Consider the following 14,843-nt stretch of genomic DNA (forward strand, 5'->3'; position numbering starts at 1 on the left):
TGAATAGCAAGCTTAAACTTGTTTCCATATAAAGTGATTCAGTGTTGCATAGTTTACAATTCACCTTGTTTGCTTCTTGTATAAAATATTTTAAAATGCGCTAGGTAAACAAAAAGCTTACCAGGCTTTGTACAGGTTGTGTGTCATCTAGCTGCAGCTTTCTGTTATTACAAATCTTGTTCATCAGACGCAGAAGTAAATGAAGTTTCCTTCTTTTAGCTGGAGGCAGTAGAAGGCAGACCAACTGAAGTGCTCGCTTTATTCTCTGAGAAGTGTCATCCATGGCCAGGCCTGTTGCGTGTATTAAATGTTAAATTATTATACATAGGCCTTTGGTATCTTAACCGAACTTCGGAGAAATAAAATGTGTATTCATCAGATGCATATGTCTGATACTAGAATCCAAGAGGAAACTAAAAGTATTTCATTTAATTTTAGATAAAGTGAGATAGTATGAAAGGAGAAACTTGGTGAGCTTTTATTTTCTCATGGGTAAATGGGTTGACCCAGAATCCTCATACATTGGAAACTTTTCAATTTACCACAGCAGAGGTTCAAAACAGGGTTGTCTCAAATTCCAGTGAAAAATTGTTACTCTCTTACACAAACTCCAATGTTCCAATAGAGTATCAATATATAGATTGAAGCAATTATCTAACAATGATGTAGTTTTTACTTCAAGTTATACGAATGACAAACACATTTACCACAACTTTTGCAAAATATTGTGAAAACTAAAGTTCATCAAAGTTATCTTGCTTATTACCATGAAATCTAAAGTACCAACCCAAATGTAATTACTACAACTAAATTTCTCTTCACTACTGTATGTATGAAACTGGCATAAAAGCCTTGACTAATAGGAGTCCCTTGGATAGACTGACACTATACTGATTAAAAAGAAATTTCAAGATGCTGGGTTTTGATATTCATAAGCTAATGTGGTGGCCATACTGAATGTCAGATTACGGCCATTTTCATCTGGTGAAAACTCTATGTTGATATGACCATAATTTCAGATGTAGTGATTTTAATGGTGTGTTGCACAAGTGAGAGCCAGGGCTCAGAAATGATACTGGCATTTTGCTAAATAAAATTCTAATTAAGCCAGCTTGTGATATTTGGTATTCTATTGATCCACTGTTAAATTTTGTTGCCATGATTGGAAACAGAAAGACTTTTATCTTATTGAAAACTGCTCAACAAAAGTTTACCAAACTGCAGAGAAAGCATCACAGAAAAGGGTCTTTTTAAGTCTGCACAAAGGATTCCACTCTGACATCCAATAATACACCAATTATTTAAACAAATTAAGAGCAACACATCAACACCATGTCAGAAATCATCACAGTAATCCAGATTTCTAAGCTGATTCCACTGAATCATGGATTTGAGGTAAATGTCAGGTAGGTAAGTGATTTCAGGTCAAATTGGACCTCTTGTTTACCTTTAGTTTGTAACACTTTTGATACTAGTTATGCCCTAGTGTTTATAGTATTAACAATCAACCCCACCCACTGAATATACTTACTGTCTTGGCTGTCATAAGGATACTTCTTGCTGTGCTCTCTAAGTCCATTCTCGACAGGAGAGGAGGCTGCCACCAGATCAGATAAACTGAGACTTCTACCAGGTATGTCTTCCTTAATATCATTTGGACTGACCCCCTTATGTTCCATGTTGACATTGCTCAAGTAGGATGTTGCCTTCTCAGCCTTTAGTTTATGTAATGAAGCACTAGACACTGATTTTTGCCGTCTTAGTCTTTGTGAGCCGTCTAAGACCGGCTGATGCTCTGTTGGGTAGAGAGCATCTGGAAACAAGGAATCATATGCGGGAGGTGGAATGTTACCAAGGAGACCTGGTGATGGAATTAACGACTGTTGACTTCCTGATGTTCTCACCATGGAATTTCCTCTTGCATACAGCCCTATTGTACAACCATAGATCTGCTTGTCAATAGAGCTACCTGCACTCATTCTCCGACTCTGAACACATTTTTTATTTTTCTTCTCTCTAGTGGAATGAGTTCGTTGAAAGTTTGGAGAATATTTACAATTTACAAGCATATTTTTCTTTGAGAAAGTGTCCTCTTCTGATTGTGCAATTTCAAAGTGAGTTTCAAGAGGTGTATGTAATAATCCATTCTCTTCAGTAGAATGACGAAAATCTGTCGAAATTCCATCTCCATAATACACTCGAGTGACTGTCCGATTGTCTGGCCCAAATGCAGTTTCGTACCGAGTCACTGGCTGAAGACTAGATCGCGAGCTATGACTTGGAAGTCCAAATGTGATGTCTGGCACTGGTTCTATAGGGGACAAATTGAGAATATGGGAACTAGGAACTCTCCCAAGCATGCTGTTGTATTCAGGTGAGCTTGACAGTTTTAACTTGGTTAGGTTTAGCAACAGGTTCTCAACTGACTTGAAGGAGGAAAGTGCTTTGGGAGTTGAGTTATCACAGACATGGCCAGAGAGGTGTCTAACTTTGTCTCTATGCTGGGCCTGAACTGTAACACATGCAAGGTAAGTTGGTTAGGTGTTAATATCACTAACAGGAGTAAAAGTGTATCATTAGGAGGAAAATGAAAACTGTGTTAGAAAATAAACGTTTTAGTAACATGTCAAAAATAAGTTGAAAGAATATGTTAATAAACTCATTTAAACAGTATTAGCAACATAATTTTATACCAGTGTGAGTGCATATAGTGTACCAGTATTAATACACTGTCAATGTGAGTGAATACAGTGCACCAGCATTAGTACAGTCAATGTGAGTGTATACAGTGTACTACTATTAATACACTATCAATGTGAGCATATATAGTGTACTAGTATTAATACACTGTCAATGTGAGTGTATACGGTGTACTACTATTAATACACTGTAAATGGGAATTTATACAGTGTACTAGTATTAATACACTGTCAATGTGAGTGTATACAGTGTACTAGTCTTATTACACTGTCAATGTGAGTGTATAGTGTACTAGTATTATTACACTTTCAATGTGAGTGTATACAGTGTACTAGTCTTATTACACTATCAATGTGAGTGTATACAGTGTACTAGTATTAATACACTGTCAATGTGAGCAAATATAGTGTACTAGTATTAATACAATGTCAATGTGAGTGTATACAGTGTACTACTATTAATACACTGTCAATGTTAGTTTATACAATGTACTAGTATTAATACATTGTCAGTGTGAGTATACAGTGTACTAATATCAATATCAATGTGAGTGTGTACAGTGTACTAGTCAGTGTTTTCTTCTTTACAGTATGTGTAAAGCAAACTGACAATCTTATGCAGTGGTACACTCACTGTTGAGAGCAATCAGATAAGATTAAAAATTGAATTAGTTGCTTATTTTTAACATGGTAAATAACTAACTCTGCAAATGTATAAATTAAAAGAACTATGTTGAAATTGCTTAAAATTGTGTGACACTGCATCTAAACTCTATTTTGGAATATTTCAATATTGTAAAATACTAACTCCATATTTTAACATACCACTCCTTATTGTAACATACAATGCCTTATTACAACTCAATATACAACTCCAAATAATAACATACAACTCCACATTGTAACATAGAAATCCATATTGTAATATACAACTCCATATGATTATGATCAAATTGAGGCATTACCTCTTTTTTTCACTACCTGAATTTTTTTGCAAGTGGAAAAAACATCAACTTGCAAATCCTATTTTGACTGACATTTAAAATTCAAACAGCTAATAATAAGGAATTACAGTACTTTTCATTAACTTTCAATTGTAATTTTTATTCTAATTCTAAATTTAAAACACTAGCTGCAATGTGTTTTTGTTTCTAAATTCTGTTATATACACATATCCAAGTTGGTATTTTTGGGTTGTGAAAGAACATAAAGCTGGAGAAGAACAACTATTTTTTATTTTAAAGGGTAGTCAGGATAATATGCGATGAAAATATCTCAACTGGCCATCCTAAAAACTATTAGCAGTGCAAGTCATCCAAATATGCGATGAAAATATCTGCAACTGGCCATCCTAAAAACTATTAGCAGTGCAAGGCATCCAAATATGCGATGAAAATATCTGCAACTGGCCATCCTAAAAACTACCAGCAGAGCAAATCATGATTAAGTATCAGATTAGACGTAATGCAGTATATGACTGTCTGTCCAGTTTCCATCAAAAATATACAACCTGTCTTACAGTTTCACGACCCTTTCTATCCACTACATGGCCATCACTATACCTGGATGTGTCAGATTTTCATTTGAGCAAAACTTTAAAGGATGCCTGAATGGCTTGGAAGGGTGAGTGAGATTATTTATGTGTGTGTGTGATTTGGATTTTTAACATAGTTTTAACAATCTGAGTCCTAACGCTATCATGTCTGCAGTGTGGCAATTTATAGTGATGTCAGGCACTGTGGATCATGCCATAGACATGTCCCACCCAGTCACATCATAATGACACCAGGCTGACCAGTCCTAACACTAACATCCTAATGCTGAGCACCAAGCGGGATTATTTGTAATGTGATCAGCAAGGTATTATAAGAGAAATGTATACTAAAAAATATCTGCTTTCACACTCAAATACACTACATGATCACATTATGAGTTTTGAAGAAAATCACTCAGCATGCATGTACATGTTTCTAGCACATTTCTATTCCGATCATCTCGTTAGATAGATCATAAACCCAACAGCTATATTTTATCAATCAACAGTTCATCATAGTATCACACTCGTGGACTTGACCTCACCCATTATCCAATTACTGTCTGATTTTAGTGCCGTAGAGCCATGTGACAGCCTAATAAATAAATAAAATTCCAGACCTGCCAACCCTGAATAGTCCATCTCAGTAAGGCAGTTGATGTTTTTTCGTAAGTTTGACCAGTTTTCCAGGGCCCCGAGTGGAAGAGTGGTCTAAAGTGCTGTCCGTTATGGATCACTGACATATCACCTCTGTCTGTGTGGGTTCAAGTCTCGGATTTGGCCAATGTGGGTATGTGAGAAAGACTGCCAGTACTTTCTCATGGGTTGGTGGTTCTTTCTGGGGCTTTCCTGGGTTCTTCCTCCACCATTATTACTGGCTGCCATGTATAGCCTATCATGTGCTGAAAAATGGCATTAAACCCAACAACAACAACAACCAGTTTTCAGTAAGGTGTAACAATATCAATAATTGCTATTGTAAAGCTGGAAAACGTAATTAAAAACATTATGTTCAACTCAAAAGTTTGTAAAGTAATCATAGACATTTACTCTAGTTCCAAACCCTATGCAGCTCAAAGGCTTGTTGCTATCTCTCAACTTGACATCATTCTTTTCCATTTCACCTGACAACGGTAATCATATCTCCCACCACGAGACATATTCAAATTAGCGTGTGATGTCCAATAAATGTAATTGTGTCCTTTCCAGCTTTTATTCACAAGAATAGGAGAACTCCATTTTATTCTTAAGTAGTTGATTATTAACACATTTCAAATGCTTATTTTGCCTTTCATCTTAAACATGCATCGCTTTCTGGACGCCATTTTTACAAATTCTATAATCATCAGACTGATAATGCAGATGCCTCGTGTGAACAAATAGGTCCAGTTTAAAGCGTCTATGGTGCTGCTGTAAAGTTAGTCTGGTTCCCTGATTAATTTCACTAATTCTAAGATGAAACCTGGATCCAAATAAAACACGGATGAACTAATTATCCAGAGTTTTTGGCAACAATCATTTTTCTGTAGTTATTGCTAGTATGTTGTAAGTCTGTATTTTAAGAGTAAATTTTGTAAGACTTGGCAGGTGTGGAACTCTGCATGCTTTGAGAAAAAAAAAGCCACTGTAAAATAGATATTTTTATGATTTTATTTCAGATAACAGCTGAATGATAAATTATTTTTGTAAAATCTGAACTGAAATACTTACCAAATACATTAGTAATGACCTCGTACATTTCAAAGGTCATAAGAGGCTCCGGAAGTCCACAAAAATAGTCTCTTACAACATGGAAAACATCCTTCTCAAAACCAGAGTAGCTGGGCAGGCTCTGGTCAATTTTTTCTGGCCCTGCAAGAAATTGTAATTTCCAGAAGGTAGAATGGCTAGAGCATATAAGAGTGCAAAAATGTATACAGTAAACTCTGTTTAAAACAAAATGTCGGATATTATGAAGTATGGATAACCTCTCTTAGTTGCTTTTGTTGGCACAACTATTTGCCAGCTTAAAAGTTAGTACATGCTTTACTTGTGGGACTACAAACTTCATCAATTTTTTTTTATTATTCTACCATAAACAGTGCTTGAGATATGAACTTTCAAGATTCCCGCTATGCATAAGTAAAATAAACAAATTTAATATTACATGTACAGGGTAAATGTGAAAAGCAGGGATGAGTATGGACTGTGTTGAAGATCCATGAAAACCTGGTAGGGGGACACAGAGGAAAAAGCTCCTTTAAGCTTATGCATTTTGAACACATGTAACATTCATTATTTGAAAAACAGAACTCTGATTCTCCAGGCAACATGCAACTACAGGGAAAGGTTTATAAAATCAGTTTGTTAAGAGAACAGCATATTATATACAAATGGTACAACTTATCAGCATCAAAAGCACTATAACAAAATAAGGCAGTCCTATCCTCTGATACTATTTGTGTCAATCTATATAAATGTAATCACCAGTATTATGATTACTGACATCATAACAGCAGTTAGCATCATCAGCACCTTTTACTTGTGCCTTTTTGAGTCTGTGCAGTGTTCTATTAGTATTCCAACACCGTTGCCTCTGCAACTAATGAGGTATTCACAAAGTGAGCAGGCCTATCCCACTATGTCCACTTTTGTTACAAACTCCTGCCCTTGTAACCACTTCACTTCATGATTCATTAACATATCAACATTCTGATCCAACCATGCCCAGATAAACTTCTTTTACAGTCCACTTCCTGAATCGTGGTATCATCTGATGCAATCAGAGTTACAACATATTTCTGACAGTCACGTTATAAACTGATGACACTATAACAGAGAAAACAAACTGATTCCAATTTTCCAGTCATGGCTGAATATTCCTTATAAAGAAATAGCAAAATTGCTAAATGTGTCAAGACATTCATGCAACTAATAGATCAAAAGCATCAAAGAAAACAAGTGAAATGTACATGCACAAAACCAGCCCTTGAAACCCCTTCGGAGAGGAAAGTTGCTATGATACTCACACCAAATTGTTGCCTAGGATCTAGGAAGAAAGAATCAATGAGCTGCACTTAGGTTGTACATACTATATGTATACGATTATATAAGTATAAACACAAATGCTGATGCAGGGGGTATTAAAATATTTATAGAAAGAAGTAAACTCATAATAAGTACATATTCTGGATACAGTTAGCCATTCCAATCTCTCCTTGGGTTTACAATTCACTGAAAAAACTTAAAATGACAAACAAAAATATATGGTGGGTATGTGAATTTTCCTGTCATGGCTGACCAACGTAAGAACATCCTGCTGAGAATATTGATGAACTTTTTCACTCTAAGTCTACACTTTGTACTAGATGCTTGTTTTTATTCTCTTCAACGTAAGAACAGCCTGTTGAGCATATTGATAAACTTTTTCACTCTAAGTCTATACTTTGTACTGGATTTTTGTTTTACATTGATGAACTTTCTCACTCTAAGTCTATACTTTGTACTGGATTTTTGTTTTACATTGATGAACTTTTTCACTCTAAGTCTATACTTTGTACTGGATGCTTGTTTTACATTGATGAACTTTTTCACTCTAAGTCTATACTTTGTACTGGATGCTTGTTTTACATTGATAAACTTTTTCACTCTAAGTCTACTGGATGCTTGTTTTACACATTTGATCAAGCTCATATTAGCACTTTTCTCTCACTCTTCACTACATATAAATGATTAATAGTGAACATACTGGTCCAAATTTTTCATTATTCACAACTGGTGTAAGAAGGATCACAATATGTTTCTGATTCCCCAAAAATCAGGCCACTAGCATTGTCAATGTTTTAATTTTATAACAGCTGGCCAAAATGTTTATGATGGAAGAGTAAAGATTTGAGTGCTTGTCTGATTGGGTTAGTAGATTTTTTTTAATGGAGATTTTCATGCTCTATCAGAGACAGACTAGGCAAGTGATTTTTTAAAATAGATTTTCAAGCCCTATCCTTGTCTGACTAGGAAAGTGATTTTTAAAAATAGATTTTCAAGCCCTATCCTTGTCTGACTAGGCAAGTGATTTTTTTATATAGATTTTCAAGCCATATACTTGTGACTGGAATGTGATTTTAAGAGATTTAAAGCCCTATACTTGTCAGACTGGGAAAGTGATTTTTTAAAAATAGATTTTCAAGCCGCATCCCTCAGTAGGTCATTTAATTGTTGCGAGAAGTATGCTTACAATAGGCAAGACACTTCATAGCCGAGAAAGCCCAGTGTGGCAGCTGCTCTGAAAGACAAATAAATATTAAATGTAAAGTTGTTACAGCAAAATAATTCAACTTTAGTGACAGAAACACTTTTCTTCATAGTCTCTATGAATCAACTGACCATCTAACAATATCTAAACTTGTGGATGGATAAATTATAAATTATATTAAAACAAGTGTAAAAGATACTAGGCTTATTTATCTATTTGCACACTTCCAATATACAGAGATGAAATAGATGAATGAAAAGCAAATATAAGAATGGTTGGATTATGCAACAATTAGGCTATGGAAAGTGAAAAGGATATGATTGTTTAGATATTAGATAAACTTAAGTACAGTTTTCCAAGCAAATCTAAAAATTCTAGTTTTCTTGCAACACATTTCTTCTTAATGACTCCCTCAACCTTCAATCCAGTTTAATGAATAAGTTGCAAAATGTAGAATTCTGGATTTTAAACTTTTAAACCCAGGAACAACAGATATTTTTATACAAATCACATTTACTGCTGTAAACAAAGAATGCAGCCATTTTACTGAACTTTTAAACATTGCAAGTACAGGTAGTGAAGATTTGCCTTTACAAAACCTTGTCTTCTGACAGCAACTGGATAAAGACTGATATTATCTTAAATCGTGTTACAAATTAATCCAGTTTAATGAATAAGTTGTAAAATGTAGAATTCTGGATTTTAAACTTCACCTTTTCTACATAAACTGCACAGGCTTTGCAATTCTTGACAACTCAGATGTTGGTTTCAGTTGGTGGAAAAGTGGATGACACAGAAATTTTAGAAGACACACTAGACGAACAACTGTACAGTACACACAAATTGACCATTTCCACTAATGCCTGTGTAGCTGTCCTTCACCTGTACCTCATTACACAGTGAAAATTCCACACCAGGCCAAACTGTTCTGTTGTGTGTTATTTCATGATAGTTAAATATACAAGTCAGTCTGTCAAGTGGACTGTGGAGTTGAGCAGAACTTACTTCTGGTGATAGCAGCACAGTATTACCCTCAAATGCACCCTGCATACTGTATATACTTGCACATAAGCCAGGTCAAATGCATACTGTATATACTTGCACCTAAGCCAGGTCAAACTGCAAACAACAAAGATCCTGACATGCCACATCATAATGCATCTGCAGATCAAGGTCCATGTTGTTTCTGCTACCGATTACTCCAACCATGCTTTCCTTTACCCTCATTTTTGCTTCAGAGACCCCCAAATTTTTAATCTGAGCCCTAGTTCTTATACCAAAATTAGATTATTACTCAGTCTGACCCCCATTTCTAGCACCAAGGGGATATTTTTCTCTCAATTTTCTACCCTTAGGGGATACACTGTTCTAACAAACTGCACAAACCCTGATCTGGCTGCACATTAAGCGATTGCAGATCTTGGTCTGTGTAGTTTGCAGTTGGACTCAAGCAAATATATATGGCTAAGCATAGCATAACATGGTCCAATTGGCCTTGTGTATACTGTACCCAGCATAGCATAACGTGGTCCAACTGGCATTGTGTATACTGTACCCATCATAACATAAGATGGTCCAACTGGCATTGTGTATACTGTACCCATCATAGCATAACATGGTCCAACTGGCCTTGTGTATACTGTACCCATCATAGCATAACATGGTCCAACTGGCATTGTGTATACTGTACCCATCATAGCATAACATGGTCCTATTGGCCTTGTGTATACTGTACCAATCACAGCATAACATGGTCCAATTGGCCTTGTGTATACTGTACCCATCATAGCATAACATGGTTCAACTGGCATTGTGTATACTGTACCCATCATAGCATAACGTGGTCCAATTGGCCTTGTGTATACTGTACCCATCATAGCATAACATGGTCCAACTGGCATTGTGTATACTGTACCCATCATAGCATAACATGGTCCAATTGGCCTTGTGTATACTGTACCCATCATAGCATAACATGGTCCAACTGGCCTTGTGTAAACTGTACCCTTCCATGTAAAGCAAACAGAGATTCATCCCAGGATTGAAAAGTGCACAGCAAGGATACTACTGCTGCAGTATTGGACCCAAGGAACATGTTCAGAACATACCTTTAGGGTCAATATTGGTGACCACACCACTCTTGTTGACATAAAGACAGTTGTGCATGATGTTCTTGCCGCTGACCAACTGACTATCCATTATATCATCCAGACTGGTAACTCCCAACACCCTCTGTAAACTGCACATACAAAACATATTGATAAAAGCACTTTAGGCTAATGAATTTTCTGATAGAGACAAGTTCTAATTCAAGTCTGAATGCCTATATTTTCCTGCCTCTATTGCGAAACCATTATGAAGTGAGATTAGTCTCTGATTCAAGTCTGAATGCGATACTCTCATCCCTCTATTATGAGCCATGTTGTAAAAAGATACTAGTGTCTGATCCAAGTCAATGTCTATACTCTCATCCCCTACTGTGAGACCATTATGAAAAGAGATTAGTCTCTGATTCAATGACTATACTCTCATCCCCTACTGTGAGACCATTATGAAAAGAGATTAGTCTCTGATTCAATGCCTATGCTCTCATCCCCTATTGTGAGACCATTATGAAAAGAGATTAGTCTCTGATTCAATGTCTATACTCTCATCCCCTACTGTGAGACCATTATGAAAAGAGATTAGTCTCTGATTCAATGCCTATGCTCTCATCCCCTATTGTGAGACTATTATGAAAAGAGATTAGTCTCTGATTCAATGCCTATGCTCTCATCCCCTATTGTGAGACTATTATGAAAAGAAATTAGTCTCTGATTCAATGACTATACTATCACCCCCTATTGTGAGACTATTATGAAGAGAAATTAGTCTCTGATTCAATGACTACAATATCCCCTATTGTGAGACCATTATGAAGAGACATTATTGTCTGATAAAAGACCAACTCATCATATAACAAAGTACATTTTATTAGTACACTCCACTCCATACACAAGACCACTTCCTTTACGAGTTAACTGTTTCACTACAGATGGAGTGGATTTATAAATATAAGAGAAGGCCAGTGTATAACCTGCACAGTGCAGGGATTATTTCCACAAAATCTTTTACTACAAATCTGTACTGGTACTTTGGTATTTGTTAAAACTGCCTTAATTGTGAAATATATGTGGAGGTATAACCTAGTAATCTTTATGCAAGTCACAAACTGACATACATGTTACATTTCAGGAAATACAGTTTTTTACTATTAAAAGGAGATAAGACAAGAAATCTGACATGGGAAATTTGTGAAGTACACATTTCTCTCGATAACTCATGCACAACAGAGTCCAAATAAATATTTTGCAGCATCAGCATGGGCAGGCATGAGTTACCGAGGGACATCTGAAATTTAAAAAAAAAGAATGGATATCAACTGTGAGAAGCGGGGTGGGGTGGGGTGAGGCACATGCTAAGTAATTAGATAGAGAATAATTGTCAATAATACAACCAAGACTGCTAGCTGTTACACAGCATCTGCATTCCTCTTAACTTGTTTATTCCAGCTCCTTTACAACATCTGACACAAACAATCTAATAAACATGATAATACAAAGAAGGCCAACTTTTAATTGATTGTAACAATGCAACAAATACTTCTACATGCCAGAGATCAAAACACAGCACTTAATTAGGCTCTCACAGAAACATTTGTGGACATAGCTATAACACCTGACTGACATCTTGCAATTGGGCATATCTCATTTAGAATGATCAAACTAAAACCAAATTTTAAAAAAAAACAAATTTCACTAGACAGTAGCATTATTAACATTTTAACAGGATCAAAATTTGTTTATAGTGTACTAATAATTTATTTATAAAGAAATTTTGAAACTATTAATAAGATTTTACATGCTTATTTCCCACTCTTCATAACCTGCACAATGAGTACTGATGGTTACCTAGGCAAACATCGTACTTAAATTTATTTTGATTGACCAGTGCTTGATCATGCTAACTTGACCTGAAATTTCGCATCATTGAGACCATGTCAAAAAAAAAAATTACCCACTGTCCAATGAACACCTACCACATGTACTTGTTTATAAGACAAGTTAAACTGAAATCAATGAAGATCCTGATCTGCTGTAGCATAATGCACCTGCAGATTAAGGTATATGTTGTTTGGTCTACTGATTACTCCTAATGAACTGCACAGGCCCATATCTGCTGGCACTTTATGTGATGGCTGTGCAGTTTGTAGTGAAATGGTCTAATAAGGGAGTAGAGTCTTATTAAAAGACAAGACGGAAATGTTAAATTGATCTGCACAATCTGTACCTCATAAGAATACTATTTTTCCATTCCTCTTCAATCTCGTGAGCGGTGAGGGGCTTGGCAATAAACTGACACTCCGTCAGTTGACTGGTTGGCAGGCTGGGCATGGACATCATATGGTCTGTGTCCAATTTTACTGGCTGCTGATTTAGGTGGTCAGTAGAATCAGACTTCTTTGAGTTGGTCAGGTTAAAATTTGTCCGCAAGGCCAGGGGTGTTCGCAAATTTTTAAGTGGAGAGCCATGTGTGAGACTATGAAAGAAAAATAATAAATTCACATAGAAATATAATAAATTCACTGATATTGATACTTAAGATTTTTTAAAACTCCAAATTGTAATCAAGTTTTCAATAATAAAGAACAAAGATATACAAATACAGTTTATAGTGGACAAATTGAATACACTTTGTTTAGTGGACTGATTACTTTCTATGCTTTATTATTCAACGATAACATGTCAGTAATATACATGAGATCAATCCACATTTGAAAATGGAAATATTTGTCACCTGTATGGGTGATACTGCAATTCCAATAATGACTTCATGTCACATGATTCAACAGTAAAGATGTCATATGATACAGACCATTTATAATCAAAGATCACAGAGCTACAAATACCCAACTGAGAAAAAAACTGCAAACTGACCAAATACTTTTAGACAGCTGCAACATTTATGCCTGTAAATCAAAAGAATTTCAAATTCTGCAATAACAGTACCTATATACAACTATCCAAGTTAAAATAATAAATTTAAAAAAACAAAAACAAAATACAATAACCTCAGCTAAAACATAAACTGTCAATACAAGGTCTAATTATTCAATTTTTCATGTGGTACATTTTGTACTTAAATATGGAGGAAACTGGTAAAAATGGCTGTAAAATTCTTGTAATTCGATAAACCAGTCCCCAAACCTGTACTGGTACAGGGACTTGGCTTAAAACAAATAGCAATTCATTTTCTAATACGGGTTTCCTCCGAATATTCCCACCCCATTTTTCACATTTGGACATTTAGAATGGGGTGTGGGGTCAGCTATTGCATGTCGAAATTTGGAATTTGCCACCACGTGCGGTAGTGACATGGTAGTTGCTTACCAGCTGGCATAGCAAATTTAAGTGATGTTATATCAACTCATACCTATATGAAATCAATAGGAAAATGGTTTTATTTTCTCAGAAATGGCAAGTATTATAAAAGTTATGTTTTTAATCTGCTGATGGACTAGATGAAACTACAGCATAGATGAAACCTGATCCAGTACTCGGGATTTGCATAACTATTCACCTAACTTCACAAATCTCAAACAACATCAGAAGTCAAATAGTCACATGATGTCAACAACAAAACTCCTTTTTAATGTTGTATAAAAATTACATTTTATTAAATGAAAGTCAGATACCATTTGTAAAATCCAGAAGAAACATAATTTTCAACATATTTATTTCGAGAACGACAAGAAACCTGTTGCTGTCACAGCAATCTGCCCAGTCAGGATACTGTGTTCTTTTTTTAAAAAATTATTTTTATTAATAATTTTATATTTTTTCTACATCTGAAATGGATTATTATTGATAAAACGTGACTACTGGATTTATGATGTCATGAACAAGTGCATTGCGAGATATGAGTACTTGTGTGACTAGCAGTGCAAATCACGAGTACCAGGCCAAATTTCATCAACGCCTTAATTTTCTCTAGTCTACTAGACAAATCTAATCCAATGACCGTTTGGGTTGACTCAACAAATATGTTTATATCAAGCACTCAAATGATCCATACTGCAACCTCCAAATATTCTGGTCAGATCTCGATAAATTTAACTCACGATCAATTCAGTTATGACTCAATTATGTAACTGTTTTGAACTTCAAGTGGTAGCAGAAAATTCATGGGTTTTTCATGACTTTCATTAATATTTGCAAAATTCAAGGGCTTTTCATGGTCAGGAAAAAATTATCCTTTCTCCTGACTTTTTCCTAATTTCCCAGTAGCACGGGAACCCTGAATATATTACCAGATAGTTCATTTAAAGTTGGAATTATTC

General features: G+C 35.4%; 1 protein-coding gene across 2 annotated transcripts in view; it reads right to left on the reverse strand.

Annotated features, from left to right (window-relative positions):
• The window catches only part of LOC149806505 (DEP domain-containing protein 1B-like), a 58,672-nt gene that overhangs the window by 29,865 nt on the left and 13,964 nt on the right, over positions 1–14,843 (reverse strand). For both annotated transcript variants that reach the window (XM_089954006.1, XM_089953999.1), the window contains exons 4-9: positions 12,794–13,042; positions 10,573–10,703; positions 8,447–8,494; positions 5,944–6,084; positions 1,532–2,512; positions 122–291 (exon numbers count right to left, since the gene is read on the reverse strand). In XM_089954006.1, the coding sequence (XP_089810132.1) occupies positions 122–291; positions 1,532–2,512; positions 5,944–6,084; positions 8,447–8,494; positions 10,573–10,703; positions 12,794–13,042 (1,720 nt within the window). The remainder of the gene's footprint in view (positions 1–121; positions 292–1,531; positions 2,513–5,943; positions 6,085–8,446; positions 8,495–10,572; positions 10,704–12,793; positions 13,043–14,843) is intronic.

This window comes from Sinohyriopsis cumingii, chromosome 1 (genome assembly GCF_028554795.1).
Source record: "Sinohyriopsis cumingii isolate HCF-2022 chromosome 1, ASM2855479v2, whole genome shotgun sequence".
NCBI classification, from domain to species: domain Eukaryota; kingdom Metazoa; phylum Mollusca; class Bivalvia; order Unionida; family Unionidae; genus Sinohyriopsis; species Sinohyriopsis cumingii.